This window comes from Electrophorus electricus, chromosome 20, assembly GCF_041902795.1.
Source record: "Electrophorus electricus isolate QZ-2024a chromosome 20, ASM4190279v1, whole genome shotgun sequence".
NCBI classification, from domain to species: Eukaryota; Metazoa; Chordata; class Actinopteri; order Gymnotiformes; family Gymnotidae; genus Electrophorus; species Electrophorus electricus.
In genome coordinates, this window is record NC_137516.1 from 8,846,415 (window position 1) to 8,866,657 (window position 20,243).

At 38.5% G+C, this 20,243-nt stretch overlaps 1 protein-coding gene across 1 annotated transcript; it reads right to left on the bottom strand.

The window, feature by feature from the left end:
• Positions 1-565: 565 nt before the first annotated feature.
• On the bottom strand, positions 566-16,601 carry zbtb34 (zinc finger and BTB domain containing 34). The gene is made up of 2 exons (XM_035536281.2): positions 16,475-16,601; positions 566-8,412 (listed from the first exon to the last, which is right to left on the bottom strand). The coding sequence occupies exon 2, from the start codon at positions 8,376-8,378 to the stop codon at positions 6,843-6,845; it is 1,536 nt and encodes a 511-aa protein (XP_035392174.1). The 5' UTR covers positions 8,379-8,412; positions 16,475-16,601; the 3' UTR covers positions 566-6,842.
• Positions 16,602-20,243: the final 3,642 nt, after the last annotated feature.

The window sequence follows — 20,243 nt, forward strand, 5'->3', positions numbered from 1 at the left end:
AATAGTGTAAGTGTAACTGCTGTGTTTTTGTTCGCTAGGTAATAAGTGTAGCCTATTAAGCCCAGGATGGTATTTTTCTGACAAAAAAAAAAGTCGTTAGAATTAAAATGCAAGCAAGCAAAGACAATTTAACAGTAATCGACTATTCAACGTCTCGTTTATGAATTTAGGCCCGTTCATACAAAACATCGGGGGGGATGCGATCAGAATTCAATTTTAGCTATTAAGTTGTAGGACGTGTCATTAAAAATTAAATACAGGGCTACATTCTAACATTTAACGTTACAAACTTTAACCTAGGCTATACTCTTAAGATCCATACAGCACCTCCACAAATAAACCTATTCAAATTAAATGAATATAGCGGCACCAGGCGAGGGAATTCTGCCATTGCTGCATAGAACGTGAAATTCACAAGTGCCAGAGAATAACATACAAGCTAAGCAGTTTGCTCCTATTAGATTTTATTCCCCCAAATAGGAATACATTTATTCTATTAGAATCTGAGGATATAATGATGATGACTGTCCATTTTTGATTATATATGTTTCCAGAGAAGACACAATTGCCAAAGCAGCATTTTTATTTTACAAATGCATTTTTTGTATCTATTGACATTTCTCCATCATAAAAAGGCAATTTACAAGCTCTTTGAAACAAAAATAAAGAAGCAGCACAATGATTATGAGCAAAATATATCATTTGAATAAATATAATCTTTTCATGCTATAAAATAAAATTCATAAATTGTGAGTTAATTGTTACAGCATCGGCACCAGCTAGCTTCATGTACTTCATAGTTGTATAAAACAGTAGAACAGGAGTTCTGAGGTTCACAGTAGGGTTGTGAGGTTGTTAGTGGACTACAGGGTGTTAGGTAGAGAAACTTCCATGTCAAAAGCTAAAAGATCTCCAGTATTCCCCAGTGCTGAAGCTCTGTACTCGTCCCATACATATGAAAAAGCAAGAACGGAAAACGGGTGGGTGTACTTACTGAATTCACCCATGAGGCAGACTGTTTTGTTTTTTTTTGTTGTTTTTTTTTTTTTTTTTGGGGGGGGGGGGGGGGGGGGTGAACCTGAAGTAAAAGTGCACAATTAGGTTGATTTGAACATACAACACACACTGTATATCCAAAGTGGCCATTTCTGAATACTAAGCCCTGAGTTCTACCATTATTTTTTTTTTTGCCATATAATCGAACACATGAGAATTTGAAGCTAACAGAGTTTGAGATTGCTGCACATCAGAAATCCACCAAAATCATACTTATTGTAGTATGGTCCATTCAGTCTCTGATTGTCCAATTTGACCTGCAGTCCCAGTACACGAGGAAGTGATGGAGATCTTTGTGGCTCTCAAAGTAAGCAAAGTATCCCTCCCAAGATACCTTTCATATTTGACATAGCTCAAAGGTGCAATGTTTAACCGGATGCAGAGGCGGCAGATGGATGGAGTAAATGCACAAACAAAATGAGCAGCTCCACACATGCACAAAGCTCTGAAATACTCATAGCCTTAACTCTTCAGGGCTTTGGACTATGGTGGTGACCACAACAGAAGCACCTTATGCAACTTGTTCTAATACCCCCCCCCCCTCCCCCACCATCTTGTGTTGACTTCCTGGCATCCTATGACCACATCTTGAGACATGAAATTTCTGTAATCTAAGAGGCAGCGTAACAAACTGCTCTTAAAAAGGTTATTGCTTTTTGCATATTACACAGTGGAGACATGTTGGAAGCAGAGAAGCAATGGAAGACTTCAAGATTTTCTTTTCTTTATAACTAATATCAGTGTTCATAAACTACCTGAAGAAATTCAGCTTTAATAAAAGAACAAGCTGCAGATTCAAAAAGTAGTCCCACAGTCCTCCCTGTAAACACTTCTTTTTGATTACTGTACACGGCCCACACTGAACATTTCTGTGAAGATTCAAGCAAAAGAGTGAACATCTATCAGTAATGTCAAGGTAAGTTTGTTGGTTGAGTATAACAATTCTTAAAACCACTCACAACTGTGTAATAAACCTTATCGCCCCTATAACCTATATGTATATTTTGTATATAAAATCATCAATAAATACACCTGACCAGGCTAAAAGCACCATTACAAAGGGTTAAACCTCCCTAGAAATGAATTATTTGAGGCCTTATATTTGAGTCCCATTAAAGAGGAGTAAGATATAAGCAAACCCCCTCTATTTGGAATATAATGTTTTTACTATATTTAAAAAAGAAAAATCTTAAGTGCATGCCAGACAAACATAATAAAATGTTTAAAAAAATATTTTGAAGTTAAAACAAGAAAAAGAAAATCTGCATTTCAGTATTTCATCATATATGTGATGACCACCATGCAATACATCTTACATCTAAGTGGTCTAGCATGCACTTTTAATAATAAACTACAGAGTGGCTGGCACAGTTAAAATAATAAATCTAGCGAGATCTTATCAAAAGATAAATTAATAGCTCAAGCTATAATTCACTGATTTATTTGAAGAGGTAGCTTCCAGTGTCTGAAGCTGTCTGATTGTCCCATTTCCTTGTGACGTGCTACAATTTCTTCCAGTCAGAACTGCATATTACATTTCCTATGCTACAGCATTTAGCTTCTTAACTCCATAAAACCTCAAAGGATGATTACAGATGTTAAACATCAAAGCAAAAAAACAAACAAACAAAAACAACAACATAGATTAATAAGCATGTAATCATTAGATAAATCTTATACATATGGCAAGAATGAACTGATACATGCACAAATAGACACTATGTCCTATAAAGATAATTTTGAAAAGGGATGTGTCAGGGAAGTCAACATTTCTGGTGGCAAGGCACAGATTTAACCATAACATAGATCATTTCCCGAACCATTCCATTTTTTCTCCACAGAAACCAAAACATTCAGTCTTTTCACTACTACTTTGCAACACTTTTATGGCTTAAGTCATGTTTACCTTTACTACACAGCACAGCTGGGGCACAATTAAAGAACATTAACTTGCTCCATGAAGGGGGGAGGGGGCTTCCATTCAAAATCAAATATCTTGGTAAGATTTCCTCATGACCATATGAGAACCTTTGTAAAAGCTGTGGGAGTTTGGGCAATGAGGCAGAAAACAGTTTCCACATACTCCCACAGATTGTTCTCAGGCTTCTGGGTTGTTCTCTTTACTTGACTGTGCTGCATATATAACCAACATTACACATTTTTTTTGGTTTGCTCTTTGGTAAGCGGCCAAAATTGCATTAAAGTATCCAGAGGGGGCTAATAAATGCCGTTTTATTTTTACCAGAAGAATGTTTAAAGCCCCCTCTTAGGATTAATCTGATTACAGACACATCTTGGTTTATGTATCTGCAGTTTTGGCCCTCATTATCAGTAATCTTTATTTTCGAAGAAAACAGTCCTGCGGGGATCATATAAATGACACTACTTCAGATGACTTGGCTCCATGTTCAATAATGCCACATGCATGGTCAAAGCTCAAAGACAAAATAAATGTAGCAACAATAAAAGCATTATAATTAAAAAATAATGTTTTGGAAACATTTTCAATAGAGGAAGAGCAGAATCCCATCGAGAATGAATCATCTGTGAAAGGCTGTAATTTTTGTTCAGTGCAGAAGCTCATTTTGAAACACCAACCTTTGTGTAACAGAAGGGTTTCAATCAAAGAATTTTAAAATGACAAGAATTTATAAAGTAACATTGGATCTCAAGCAACATCAGAAAAAATAGGTTGTAAGGTAAACTAAATATTCTTGCATAAACAAAAGAAAAATGTATATAAAATGCCGCATTATAAGGAATGCTGTAGAGGAACTTCTACCATACTTTACATAAGGGATAATCACCACCCATCACTCCAGAATAAGTGCTATACGTTGCCAGATAAATACTCCAAAATTGCAAAACACAGGTATTTTTGTATAGAAATGAAGACAAATATCAAGTGGCATGTTGTGAGCAGGCATTTTGTGTTGTACTAGACAAGCGTCTTTCAGTCTGTTGGAGAATGAAGCCATACAGATTTCATTTTATATGAAAGAATATGGCAGCGAAATTTGGAGGACCAAAAATTGAGAGCAATATTAATTAGTCATTTCAAAACAAATCAGACAAAAAAGCCACAGATCACTTGTGCATATCACAACCTTTTTAGTGGACCTGTAATATGAGGAACAAGACGGTGTTAGGACCCTCCTGTTAATGTCCACACACGTATTTGTTAGAAAACAAACAAACAATCTAAATTAGCACTCACCTATCACGGGAGGCCATGCAGATTATAGTAAACACCATAATCACACTGGGGGGGGGGAATAATATATATGAGATTTATGTTTGGCAATGGTGTTCCATAGACCTTCCACAGAGAGATCAACTTTTGATGCCTTTAAAAGTACAGATATTTTATAATTATTTTTTCTAAAATATGGCTATTGACACAAAGAAAATCCACATTCCTGACTAGTGTCTCTTACATAGAATTCTGATTCGCATTAATAAGGATTTCAAATTTATAGTTTTCCAAAAGTTACAAATGATCACACACATAAATAAATTGATAGCACTAGGCTAAACATTGGCTAACTATTGCCGTTTTCTCCTCTGTGCATACAGCCTTTGTTTACACAAGAGAAACACTTTAGCCCAACTTAAACAAAAACAGCCTGATTTTGTTTTTTGCCAACTCAGTGGTTGTGTTATGCTTTTTAGCAATCAATCAGTTTAAGAAATTATTTAACTTATCATGATACTATTCAGTCTCAGAACAAAATATCTAAAGAAAATTGTATTGTGAATGATTTTGCTCTGGCGGCAATATTTTAAAAAGTACAATTACATTTTCAACACCAGTTTATCGGGTCCTTTTAAGCTCTGTATGACTGTCAACTTTGAACCATGGCAACCCCTTATGTAAGCACCCAAACACATAAGAAACCTATCATCATCTCTCTTAAATGTATATGCAATTTTAAACACCAAAGCCTATACTACTGTTTGGTACGACAAATTTCTCCATGTTGTAAAGAAGAAAATTCAAAATCCACGTTGGCTTGCTTCCAACACAGCAAAAACATGGCAGAAGTCTTCTTCATACCAGTGGTGCCCAAAGTATACGCACTTAGACGCACAATTTCCAAGCCAGCAGTCTCAGAAAACAGTTTCTTCACAAGGAGAGAGGTTTATGCTTTAACACTAAAAATCTAAACTTTTAGAACTTTTAAAGGCAACAAAAGATTTTACTCCCAAGAACTGTCTATATGCACAACAGAAATTTTGCAAAGTTGTAGTTACACCTAAACCACAACGTTTTGACGATGACTTATATTCTCTTTTTTCCATCAGACCTCACAGGTTAAAGTGTCCAAGGGCTTCAAAGAACAACCTTAAATTTGATTCATCAAAGCTACACACAAATCCATTCACGGTGAAAAGTGGTCAACTGCAGCTCTGTTCCAAACAAAGCAGAATCTCTATTCAAAGTTACATTTGTGAAGAGGTATTCACAAACCTTTAGCAAGAAAAAACATGCAAAAATATTGCATGACAATATTTCAGAAACAAATGCATCTAAAAAAAAAAAAGTCTGATTTTGCTGCAATCCTGATCCAAGTAATATTACATGTCTGATACAATCATACACTGTTTTGAGACTTTCTACACTTGTTTAAAGTTGAGAAGCAGGTTTCTTAAGTTTCAGATTATACTTGTACAGTGAAGAATCTGGTATAGCACAAATAATAATCTGTGCTTGGAAAAACGAACATTATGTATTAAAAGAACAACAAATGTAGATGGCAAAGACAATAAGAATCAAAATAAGCAACCCTAAAATTTATAATAAAATAGTATACTAAATTACTTCCATTAAACTTCTCTGAAGATATAGAACAAAAGCTGATATTTACTTTCCCCTCACAGCAATAGCCTCTAAATATAAAACTTAGTCCAAGCTGATAAAAAGAAGCAAAGTTAGGCTATATATCATGCTATTCTGTGATGAACACCCTATTTTCAATGCACCTGATTGCATTTAACAGGCAAGTAACTCCCTAATCTTACCACCGTTTTAAGCACCTTTTTCAAAAACATACACAATCTCTCTACACACCCCCCACAAAAAAAACCCCATCCAAATTTATTACAATCTTTAAGGAAAATTGTACGGTAGTACCAAGGCTTTGTGTAGTGATGATTTGTGCCAGGAGTCTGCTATGTGAAATATTTAAATGCTATGACAAATATGCTTAAGAGAGGCTTCTTACTTCCTTTCAGGTTCTTGACTATGAGGTAGAACCCGGTTAAAGTTGAGGATAAGCTTAAAATACTGTCTGTTATGAGTGTTACGTTGTATGATGAGGTATTGAATGGATGTGTCACACAAAGCTTTTGCACTGGCAGATCAAACCAATCCGGGTGAATTATGGCCCTACTTTCGGCCACGTGTGCAAACACAGGTCAGGTAAAAGCATATGACAAACATCTTATCTGAGCTTTCACATTATTCATTATTGCAACATGCCTATATTACTCTATGTTTAAAAACATGGAAATATATATATATATACCCAATAAAAAAAAGAAAGGAAAAAAAAAATCTTGAAGGCCTTGATTATTGAGACCTCCTACCCAATTCTTTCCCTTTGAAAAAAATTCTTCTCGTGTCCCATGTTACACAAACAGATGACTCACAAAAACAGACAAGTAAAAAATGCACACGGCAGGTTCATCATCCACTGCTTCTTTTAAAATCACGTAATCGCAAAAATAGCAACCGTAAAGCTTCCTTGTCGCTGAACAACCCACCCATCAACAAAAAAAGGATCTTAATAATCACATCTGGATGCAGGGGCTTCCTGGGGACTGCTCTTGGCACTTTCTTTGCCAAATTCTTTCGCTGGCTCATCACTTGCATATGGAGCTTTGTAGGCTCCTTCTGAGACATCTGCTAGTGCCCCCCGCTGGCCATCGGCAGCATCCCCCTGCAAGTCCGCGGTGTTGGTGGCTTCAGCACCTGAGACCGTGTGCTTCTTTCGCAAGTGCTGATTGAGGGTTCCCTGGAAGGGGAAACACTTGCCGCAGATCTGGCAGTGGAAGGGTTTGTTGTCGGTGTGTCCACGGATGTGGTACTCCAGTTGATCTTTGCGGGTGTACTTCTTGCCACAGTACTTGCAGACGAACGGCGTGATACCCATGTGCAGGCGCATGTGTCGGTCTAGGCTTCCCTTCTGGTTGAAGGACTTGCCGCAGTAGATGCAGATGAGGCGCTCGTTGGAGGGGTACCAGTGGCCCCGCAGGCTGCGCTCCCTCATATCGTTCTCAAAGACGCTAGTTGCCGCTGGCGCCCCCTCGCCATCATCCGTGCCTGGCTTGAGCTGAGTGAGTACCTCAGCCGGCACCGGGACCGGTCGCTTGAGCCTGGCCCGGCCACCTCGGTACCCACTGAGGATGGAGCGAGAGGGGCTAGATGGACTGATGCTGACAAAACAGGATGAGGGCAGCGCTGAGTAGGTGTAGCCAGCAGGGGGCAGCACCGGCCCATACGCGCCAACGCTCACAGCCAGCACCTGCTCTCCGTCCACCCGCTCCGTGTGGTAGCCGTCGTCACCTGCCGACGAGCTATCCGAGTAGGTGGGGCGGTCCGTTTTCTCCAGTTTGATGTGGACATCAGTCACTTGGCCATCCTTCCCGATCAGGTCCACCTGCTCGGTCTCGGCCTCCATGGATGCCTCCTGCTCAGACACTCCATCGCTGCTCCCGCGGTCTGACTGCCCCTCCTCAGAAAACAGTGCCGGCGTCCTGCCTGAGCCCCTCGCCTCTCCACTGAGGCTCTTTCGCTGGTAATATGTTGGGGAAATCTGCATGGGGTTTACAAAAACACCCACTTCCTTCAGGCCGTTGCGTCCGGCCTGGGAGGCAGCCGCAGCACGCTCTTCGTCTTCACCATCCATCCCACTGGGAGTGGGGAGGCTGATCTTGGAGTGGATGCCCTCCAGGATCTGAGTGCACTTGTCGATAACAGCCTGCATCTGCAGGAAGCTGGCAGCGGTGAGGAAGCTGACTACATCGCGCAGGCGGAGCTCCATGTGGCCAGTGTAGCAGAAAGCCAGCAGCTGCTCAAAAACCTCGGGGCTCTTGATCACGGAGAGGGAGAGGCCACTCATGGTGCCCAGGGCTGAGTGGTCACGGAAGTAGGGTGAGCTGGCAGCCAGGACGGCCTTGTGTGCCCGGAACGGCTGGCCCTGGATGTGCACGATGATGTCACAGAGCTTACCCTGGAGGCGCAGCTCATTAAGCTGCTTCAGGACAGTGTTGCTGAACTCAGGTACGTCGAACTCTATGTAGCCACCGCTGTCCTCCATGACTCATTGACGTCTCTCCCGGCTTGCAGAAAACCTAATGGGGAACCATAATGTATGTGAAGGGTGGGGTAAACATTTTAAATTATGTGGCAAGAGAAGCAGCAAACACAAATGGGAAACACTGCCAATCATAACACAAGACTAGCTGTAAATCCTTTGCAAAACCTTCTAGCCAAAACAGTCTTACTATCAAAACAAGTGGTTTCAGTACATTAGTGTCAGTTTTATTCCTCTTACTTAAACTGTCTGACCACATTTCATGACAGTTTGTCAGCAGCACTACGCTTTACCTGGCAAATAGAACTACTTAAGGAAATAAACTATGGCTTCAGAAGTTCAGCTCTTTGACAGTATAGGCAAAATATGAATACGCACTTTAGGTTTTAGCCACATAACCTATTCTTAAAGAAACTCACATTTTGCTACTTCATTTACTTCTTTTTAAATATATTTAACTATTATTTAACCACTACATGCTTACTTCCTTAACATGTTTTTTTGGAGGTCACATTAAATGTTTTATGCAGTTAAAGGTACAATAAGAAACAGAGGCAAAATGCAACAGATATTAGTACAAGTTCTGAGTACAAAAAGCATTTTAAACTGTTGCTCCATAAAACAGTGTAAATATTGAACAATAAATATACAACCAGCATGTTTAATATTTTCTCTTGTAGTAAAACCAGAATTGAACCCAGAATGCAGCAATCTCTCTGCCACTAGTCATGAAGACCCGACTAATCCAGAAAGATATATGCGCCAACCCTCATATTTGTGCTCGTCTTGCTAAACCTGTTGCACTTGCAAGTTGCATTAGTGTATGAGTCATGGTTTGTTGCCACTCCAAAATTTAAAACAAGGATAACCACTTTACACTGGAATTTCCCCAGAGTTTGGATCACTACATGCCTCAACATCTATGGCATATGGTGGTTTCTTTAACACTATGATGATGTGTTACCAGTGAAGCTCTTGCACGTTCCTACTGACAGTGCCCTGAAGTGGACAGGGGTCATCTGTTTTCCAAACTCTACAAAGAGGTGAAACGTTGACAGGTTTGCTCGACTCCCTGCAAGGCTCCCTTGGAGACTGTGTCTTAAAACATTTTACTGGTATTTTATTATGCTTTGGAATATGTCCAATTGTTTTTCCTGCATGGTGACTTTCTGAACCTCTCATGACACTGTTCTTTGCAATTGCCAAGACTGGCTTGCCAAAAAGTTCTAATGAGTTGATTGCAGTCTAATTTGTACCCTCATGAGCCTGAGTGAATATGTCGAACAGCTTTTTGATGAATGGATATGCACAGTACAACCCCCCCCCCATATTTCCTTTTGTCCACATTGATTTTTTTCAACTAATAATGTCCCGCATCTGCAGTAACTGTCACACTTGCCCATCATATACTCTTGTTAATTGTCTACCTGTCTATCTGTTGACTGAAAGGATAAACAGTCTTCATGAGAATATTTTAGGATGGGGTGCTCTTTACACAACGACTTTAAACTTTATTTTATTTGATACTGTTAAGTCAACCATGTAGAAAAACCTCAAATGTTGACAAAACTAGTTTCAGGTGCATATCTAAAATATAATAGTAGAATATCCCTAGTCATTCTGCAACTAATTTTATTATTTTTTATTTGTTTTAATAACATTGTGATGAATGTGTTTTTATGGAAACAAAAAAATGTTTTATGGAAAATACTTTCCATTTGTAGCACTGCTATAATACATTTGTCATCAGGATCTAGACTACCATAGTGCTGACATTATACCTATGATATACAGAAACAGACTAATGTTGAACAGAAGTTGTAGAAGGAAAATGCATGACAAAACAAATTGAAACCAAAAACTAAATTTAAAAAACACACCAGGGAGGGTAAATGAATATCAAGTGAGATCATTTGACGTGATGGTGATACTGCAGACTTTTAGATTAGTCAATGACCAAAATTTCATGCAGCCCTGTCTTATTCTTTTCATGGTTAATTAATTCAATGGTTTAAATTAAATATATAGGAAGGCTTGAGTGATCTATAATAAAACACAGCAGCTGGCCAATTTCAAAGTAGGACAGATGACAGAACTGTAGCTAGTGTTGAAACGTTTGTGCACTTTTTAACCTAGTATAACTGTCATTCTTTTCTGCTAGTAGTGAGTCGTGAACAGCTATGATCACTGTAGTGATTTGGACCTCCACATATGCCAACAATCTTTCAAGATCTTGGCTCAGCACTATGGAAGTTTAATAGATTAAAGGGGATCATCACAAATTTAAGTAGCTATGAAAATTCTCACAAATCTGCATTAAGGAATTAAGAAGTATCACGTTCAAGCCAGATACAAAATAGAGGAAGATTACTAAATTCTCTGCTAGGTTTTCACTCGTATCTAATTCTATCCTAGCTCCCTGGTGATTCAGCACGATTACTTACAGAGTCTCAGTCAGCAAATCTTTGAGCATTTTTTTCTCCCAATTGCCAGGGCTACAGGCAAATTAAACAAAAAATGAAAGAAAAGTTAAATGAATGACCAAGAAGGGAACATTTATTTTGTATTTTATTTGTTGCCATCATTATGTAGGCTGTAAGATGATCCTTACAGGGAGAGGGAAGTGTACTGCAGGCTACTGCAGGCCCAAGCCATGTGCACTGAGCTGAACCTAGATTTGACAAGCTGCCAGAGAATATATGCAGAGTTGATCCAGTGGACACAACATGCAAATGTTCTTGGCTAAGATCCAGAGAACTGTAGACACAAGTTTAGGCTCTGGATTTTGTCTTTAAGCAAATAGTACATTAGGTTCAAACACTGGGTCAAACCTATACATTACACATTAAAAACCTTCCTCACCACAGCATGCATTACAAATGTTTCAATAACAATAACTCAGATATATATTAATGCCAAAATACAATATTTTAAAGGGTGGCAGTATGGTAATGCAAGTTATATTAGGACAAAAGGATATTATAGTTGGCATGTTGTAACAGTTGCTTAAATGTACTGCCATTCTTTTAGATCCAAGAGCCCAAGATACTTTTTTGATCTATATGGAGCTCGCAAGTCACATGGTGCCTCGGAAGCGTTTTCCCCCTCTCATGTTATGCACCCAGCCATCTATACCTTAGGATACAGCATGGTTGAAATTAAATCATGGCGTATCAAACGAGGCATCAATGTGAGAAATGGCATCAATGACTATAAATAATGATAATAACTACAAAGCAAAAAGTTCCCTCGAGTCTTGGTCCTCTCAAGGTTTCTTCTTAATTCTGCCTACAAGCTTTTCCTCGCCACGGTCACCACTGTCTTGCTCATTAGGAATCAGGACCCAAACATTTGTAAAACTGCTTTGTGACAATGCGTTTTGTAAAAAGCAATATATAAATAAACTTTGCCTTGACTACTGAAAAGTGGTCTTTTTTATGGCACCCACTACAATGCCCACAAATCTCATTCTCTCCTAATCCAGAGATGCAGAAATGTGTGCTAAATGAATAGTTTCATACATAGCTAGAAAGTGCATTAGGGACTGTTGTGGCAAACATTAATGGGTACAAATCCACATTACAGAAATCCTTAGCTAGTGACTTGTTTGCCAATAAACAGTATTGTAGCTTTTACTTTTTACTCAATAATTTGTGGCATATGAAATGAGCTTAATAACATTTAAGAATGGAACCACAAAGGAACAGTGGAATCGGACACAGCTTTGCAAATTTTATAACACTAACGTACAACTATATTCATAATTTCCTTCCAGAATCATGGCAATATCACCATATCATATGACTAGCAAGATGCATATAGTGTTAACTCTGGCACTAGCGTGAACTTGGACTATATCAACATTTTCAGACTCAGATGCAGAACTGTCCATATACTACCACTGTGCGCTTTATTAGCATTACATGTACACTGGCTCATTAATAGAATGATCAAATCAGCTAATAATATGGCAGCAGCTGAATGCAGAAAATCAGGCAGATGTGTCAAAAGCTTTAGTTTATGTTCAAATTAACATCAGAACACAGAAAAATATGATCTGAGTGATTTTAACCCAGGCATGGTTGTTGGTACGTAACAGAAACTGCCGATCTTGGATATTCATGCAGAAAAGTATCTAGAGTTTACACAGAATGGTGCAAAAAAAGGGCAAATAACAGTTCTGCAGGCAAAAATGTCTTGTTGATAGAGATCAGAGAAGAATGGCAAGACTAAGTGAATATTATAGAACGGCTAAGGTAAACACTCTTTACAGCTGTGGCAAGCGGAAAAGCATCTCAGAATCAACAATATGCCAAACCTTGAACCAGGCAGCTAGGAGGTTGTAACTGCAGAAGAGCACATCAAGTTCCACTCCTGTCAGTCATGAACAGAAATCTGAAGCTACAGTGACCACATGCACAGAGAAACAAAACTCAAATCCATATGGTACATATGGTAGCATCAGAATTCAGCCCAAACAGCATGTATCCATAGACCCAACCTGCCTAGAGTCAACAGTTTAGGCTGGCATAGGTGGTGAAATGGTGTTTTTTTTGTCACACATATTCCAAGCATCAAGCAACACATATTCCAAGCATCAAGCATTGCTGGAATGCCACAGCCTGTCAGAGTATTGTTGCTGACCATGCGCTTCCCTTTACAGCCACAATCTGCCAATTTTATAAAGGCTATTTCCAGTATGATAATGTACTGACTCACAAAGCACAAAGTCCTCTCAAATTGGCCCTATGAACATGCCAATGAGATCAGTGTCCTTCAGTGGCTCCTCCAGTCACCGGATCTGAATCCAACCAACAACCTTTGGGACATGGTACAGCTGTAGCATCGATGTGCAGCTAACAAATCCGCAGCATTAACGTGACGCAGTCAGGTCAGGGATGAAATCTCAAAGGAATGTTTGACTTATGAAAATCGAGTCATGACAAACTGATGCACATTGAGGTCCTACCATTTATTAGTATAGTGGTCCTGACAAGAGGGCCAGTGATGTATATTCAAGACCCTTATCAGAAACATTGTGCACATTTTCATCACAAATATTAGCCAATATCTGCTAGAACAGGTATCTTAAACTTGAATGCTCTACAGATTCTGTAAATCTGGTCCTGAGGTTCTGCACAGTATACTCACTGCTCTTGCATCTAATTCAATTTGAATTTAATTTTGTTCATCTCTGATTGGTTCAAACAGGTGCTTCTGGACAATGGAAACAGTAGTTTTGCATCGTCACAAACTGCATCTCCTGCATTCCAATATCTGGTATTCTTTACACACACACACACACACACACACACTCTGGGAATTAGGTCATTCTAGCACTAAGTGGGCTTTCAGATAAATGGGACTGCTTATGTGCTTGTGCTTACAAAAACTATAACATGAAATGGGTATATTGTTGGAAGTCTACTAACAGGTAAATAATACATCAAGCCTACCTATTGCATGTCAGACAGCTCAAGCAATCTTTGGAAATAATAAATGTAGCTTCATAACTTCTTATAAGAGGTTACGGGAATATTTTAACCCTCAGGATTAAAGACCAAAGAATTACAGTTGTATGAGCAACTGAAGCACTGTTAAAGGATCATGTCATGATCTTAACATGCAGGTACTTTGATGGACCATAAAGACAAAAGAAAAAAAGGAAATCAATCTGCAGGGCTGTCAGTTTTTTTTGTTTGTTTGTTTGTTTTAAAAACATTGCCACAGGCAAATATGATGTGGATAAACCAGGTAAAGTGACATGATAAATGAATATATACTCTTTGGCAAACATAAATCAATTACATTATTCAATTTATATATAACAACAAACTAATATGTCCATCACATGTAAATCAAATCAAATAGACACCCCATCAATACCCATTTAGCATTTCTTAAACTACTCTGCTTATTCTGTGGACACCATTAGCAGACATGCACAAAGCCCTGTTATTCTGATGACAAGAAAAAGTAACACTGCTTTAGAGCAAAGGAAACTGCAGCATGATTTTTAAAGGACAATTAAGAATAGCCATAACAAGATTGGCTGGGGAAATCAGGCTTTGCATACCTAACAGGCATAATCAGGGGGATAAAAATATCACAGTTTTGCTCTCTTTTGTGCTGTGTCCACAGGTCAAAGCCACCAATTCTTTTCCTGTTGTCCTGGATCAAAGACAGCCAAGATACAAGTATCCTAATCCCAGTGAGTTGAAATCAAAGATCTGGAATTTCATTTATAGTTTTTTTTTTTTTTTTTCCAGGAGCCTGACCTTCAGGCTATGCAGAAATTCACCAGTCCAAAGAGTTACAAAGTCAATATGAACAGACAAAACCTTGATATCTTTTAGGGAAAGAAGCCTACAGGACAGGTTAAAACTACTAGAAAACCAAAAGGTTTTACATTTCAGCTCAATGTATCACCACAGATGTTGCCGGTACGGTGGCCACCACTGAAAATTTGCAGACAGGCATAACACATTCGGCTGAATGATACCCCTCCAAGGTATACCAGTGCAGAGCAGTAAGACCTACTCATGCACAGAACTTAACTGACTTGGCTACATCTGTTCTGGCAAGCCCTGCAGAGAAACTGGTCATAGTCTGGGTGCATATCCCTAACACCACCATAAGGCACTACCTATCAGTCACATTTAAAAGGAGCACTTGAAAAAAATAAACAAAAAAAACCAATTATGTTTAGAATACCTATAAATAAGCACCTATTATGTAAATTAGGCATTGCAAAGGCCAATTCAGGCAGATCACACTTAGTTCTGCCTTATACATAATTGCTTTATTCAAATAAATTGTTGTATTTAGACAAGTAGACTGTTGATTTTTTTAAACCAGAAAAATTAGTCATTTTGACGATATGCTTAATTTATTAAAAACGCGAACGTAAAAACCTTTAAAGAGATTTCCTTTGATGACCTTTTATCACCCAACGCCACTGTACCCGACACACCATTTTACAATTTGTAAGCAGAAAAAAAAAAAGACAGGTTTATTTCCTCCTCAGGTCTAGATCAAAGCAACAACAAAAAAAACAAAGTTTGCGTGTATTGCTATGAAATCTAATATCTAGAATGTAGCTTAAAATGTATTTATGAATTTTATTTCCACGACTAAATGCAGCTATCGTAGAATCTGAGAGAAAAGCCATAATTCTCGACATAATTACTTTCTACATTATAGACGGTGTTAAAAAAGCCTAATGTATAACTAAAATTTACATGGCATTTAAAAAGAGCTAAAAAAAAAAACTGAGTGAAACGAGGGAGCTCGCAAAAAGTGAACCTAACTTCTACCAAACTTAACTTATTTAGCTAACTAGCTAGCTAACCACGAGGCGCACGTTAAAACATCAATTTAGTTGGCCAAGTAGCGAGGATTACTAGTTAGCTGGCTAGGTGGCTAACCATCAGCAAGTTTATATCCTTGAAACAACTTAGCTCGTTGTTTTCGTTTCACATAACCGATATCAGGACAATTTCATCGTAGCTAGCTTTAAGAAGGCTTTTAAAAAGAACTGACTGGAATTAGATTAACCTACACTAGCTACGCCTGATGGCTAAGATATCTAGCTGGTAGCTAGCTATTCTAGATGGCTAGATAGTTCTTGTTATTGCGGTTATATGATGGTTACATGCTTAACATCAGGTTGATGTCAGGCAGTCAGCACTGCGTAGAAGTTGTTGCGAGCACCGACCGGTTAAACCCTATGCAAAGAAAACTGGCCCACTTAGCTAGCGGTTAGCTAGCGTTAGCCATCTTACAGGGTTGCTGACTACACACTGCAGCTATTGCAACTTAGGAAAAATGCGGCTAAGGGATATAGTTAGTTAGCAAACTGACAACATATTTCCTTTATTATTAGGTCAGACGGATACGATATATGGTTTAGCTAACTAGTTAGTTGGTAAGCTGGTTAGCCAACTAGCTAGTTAGCTCTAGCCAAACTGTCATGGAATGCTAAGAAGAAAACTAGCCATCTATTTACATTTACACTTTTACACAGACTCAATCAAAAGCAAAAGCAATCAGTTAACCCAATTAAATATCAGATACATTGCAATTAATTCGCGCAATACCCTCTCCGGATCAAACGTTGCCCATTCCTCCGCAGCGACTCCAGCCTTGGCCTCCTCCTTCCCCAGCTATGTTCTGCTACTGCTGCTGGATTTTTTTTTTTCTTCCACCAACCGTTCTCCACCGGAAGTGAATGCGTCTGCTTAGCGGTGTTCACTTTGTATAGCACAGCAACTGTCATTTGTAGTTGACAAACAGACCCCAGTTAGATGATTTCTTGCTTGTTTACTCGTTCTCTTCATTGTTTTGATAACCTACAGTCGTACAAGAGTCAGGACGTTAGCTATTGTCTGAGGATGTGTAGAACTATAGACATGGTCTTTCAGATTGTGTTAGAAGATTCAGCCTACATGCTTTAACAGTTCATGTTTTGATCAAATATAAACAATAACGGTCAATTTTATAAATAAATATGATTAACCACACAATGTGGAACTCTTCAAGAAATAAGATCAATAATGCATTACTAAGATTTAACTTTAGTGAAGCAACATAGCAATTATTTTTACTCAAAAGTATTATTATTACCAGTGAAACTTAGTGAAATATTACACATGTGAATGAACATTGTAGGATCGTGTGTATGCTTCGCTTAAGCAATTTCTTGCTGAAATGATCGGAAGTCATTGGTTAAAAAGATTCCAAACGGTTGTTGCATATGGTGCGATGAACAGTAGAGGGCGTCAAAGGCTAAATTATTATTTTGAACAGAGGACTTGTGAATTTTTACGAGTGTGCTTTGGATGATGGTAATTCGAGTGCAGACCTATTTTTACAACAGCGCAATAATCGTGTGTTGATGACCGTAATGTAATAAAGTGGACTAGATATAAAGCCTATTGCCTTAGCCAATAAATTCAGGTTTGTGAGAAAGAAAAAACGTCAAAGCTCTGGACCTTGGTAAACGTTTTTACCAGTACATGACACTGAGCAACGAAGTAGGTATAGATAGTTATTCGAGTTTCACGCAGTGAGCATCTTCTTAACGATTCAGTCAGATGATCGTTACTGTTAGAATGCAGGCTTTGTATTTGACTGTTAGGTCAAATATTGCTTTAGAATGACAACATTCAGCTTCACAAATAAAAAGGACCACACAAGTTCCATATTTACTTACATTTGGAACTGGATCAATTGCCTACATTCAAGGAAGTGTTTGAAATGCATGAATAAGTAAACATATTAGTTAGATGTAAATATCTGAAGTACAAGGAAGTCGAGCCTCTACAATTTGATGCACCCTTTAGATCTATAATACTGGCTGGGCATTGCTTTGAAATTGCCACTTATTTAATTTTGAGCGAAAGTGAAAAAAGTATCTAAGCAATGAAAAGCATTTCTTTGAACATCTGACATGTTCAAAGAAAAAAAATCTACATGATACAAAAATGTTTTAATTTCAAGGGTATATGTAAAAAAAAAAAAAAAAGTTTTTCAGCTCTATACAAGCTCCATTTACCAACATGCCTTTGTGGGCCAAATATCTCACTCCTCTCTTTGTACCTTTGGGTATATGGCTGCCATGTTTATGGAGCTGATGTTATCCTGTGTGTTCATTTTCTTCACCCTCTGCTTGTCTGAGTGACAGCTTGGCAGTGGGAGTGAATATCTGACCTAATCTGGGTGCAGGTGGGTGATTGGCATAAGGAGCAAGGCACTTTGTCATTGCACGTGCCACTGAGCGTGCTCTGTGTTAAACAAGTCTTCCCTCTATTCTCTCCCAGTACGTTCCTCCAATCTTTTTTTCTCCTGCTCTCATTCTCCATTTCATGGAGAATGAAAGAAAGATTCCCCACAGGCACACACACATGCACAAGTGAATAAGTAGCCAAAGGTATGGGTGATTAGAAATGGTTTTGTTGACCTCAAGGGGTGATGGTGGCATAGATAACATTTTCAAACAGTCTTGCTCATCAAAAGGCTTTCCTGTTGAAGTCGTAATCTTCCTTGAAGCAGGGCATTGTTTGCCTGTGCACCCGTTCACTTGACCGAGAATTCCTCAGCGCTAAGCTAAGGCTTGTGGGCAGTGTGGCAGATCAGAGCTGGGGACCCAGATGGGGTGGCCAAGGGCCCCAAAGTGCCAGGTGACTAGGTAAATTTCAGCCCTCCTGCTGGATTTAAGACAGTGTAAAGGCGGGAGTGGATGATCTTTCCACTGACTCATTCTCCATGGTCTCCATAAAAGGTCAGTGTAAGAGAGGAATACAAAACTGCTTATACAACACATCCACAGTTGAGTTCGGCTTTGGAATCATGCAGAGTAGATTTGCATTGATGAAACTGTTCTTGCACATGGGGAGTGTAGGCCATTACTGTCTACACATACTTGATAACTAACCCCAATGGGGAAAAAAAGAAGAGAGACTCTCTATTCTAACAAATTATTTTTGTTTATGCTTATGTTCATGATGAATGTATAAAATACCAGAGCTGATGTCTGCTTTTGATATCTGAGGGCAGATTTCAGAACATCACAGGCGTACAGGTGCACTGGATTCTTGGCTTGGCAAAGGTAGGTCACAGGTGACTATCTCAGCTTCGCATCTGATATTTAAATTTCATGCCAAAAGATCACATCTAAACAAAGACATTGTACATGAGATTAAATGTTTATTTGACAACAAATGTTCTTGAAGCCATAATAGTCTGTGTTTAACATTGAAAATGATACTTAATTACTTAATATTAAAAAAAAAAAATCTATAAAAGAACACTGACAAATTATTTAAAATGATTTAATCCTCAGATTGACCACTTTTGATCATTCTAAAAGAAAGGAGCTGAAGGAAAGTAGTGCCATTTTCCTAGAGTAACACCCATGAATTGACCATTGTTTTTGTACTTGCTTAAGAAGCCCAAAAATACCTTGGCTGTCAGCAGGGAGAAAGAACAATTGAGCCCCAGTCCTATAAGGGCCAGGCTCACTGATGGAGTACATGCTTCACGATAGCAGGTGTTTGAGTCTGTCAGAACCTGCTCCTCACCACGGCTGCCACTCAAAGGCTTGGCTTGTCCAGGTGTGTATGGTGGTTGCATGTGTGTGCTGCCTTAAACTTCTTGGGTTACAGCTTGGTGGAATTTAGGGTTGCAGTGTACTATATGGTAATCAGATTGTCAGTCCACATGGTATCAAGTGGATGTATAGTCTCTTGAATTTTTCTTAATATAGGTTCACATAAATAAACTATTGAAATGCACCCGGATATGCCATAGTTATGCTTGCACAAACTACTGCGGGCCACACAAAAGGGTTACAGGCTGTTAATCATGTTCTCTACACAAGAAGAGAACATACATGTTTTTGCTACATCATGCTCCAAGTGTTTGAAATCGTTCACAAAATATGTAATTATGCCTATTTTCCTTTCATTTTCACATTACAGATACAACAGTGTAATAAATGATTGTCCACAATTCCTCCATATCCTGTTAGAATTGTAAAATAGATGTATGTTGTTCTGTTGCTTTGATATAAATTGACCTGTTATTTGCAGGAATTTCTGCCTTTTAAAGGTCAACCAGGCAGCTTGCTGGATTAAAAGTTTATTTTCCTGTATTTAAAGTCACTTCTTCTGAACTGAGTTTGGCTAAAATCTTTAACATATAATTTATGTCTCAATTTCTAAACTATTTTCTCTTTTTACTATTTTGATGTAGATGTATGTAGATGTTTCTAACAAACCAACATTTTAGTATTGTTTATACTAATGTAGGAAACCTATTTAAAAGGAATGAAAGTTGAAGGTAAATGGAGAGACCAATCAGAGGATT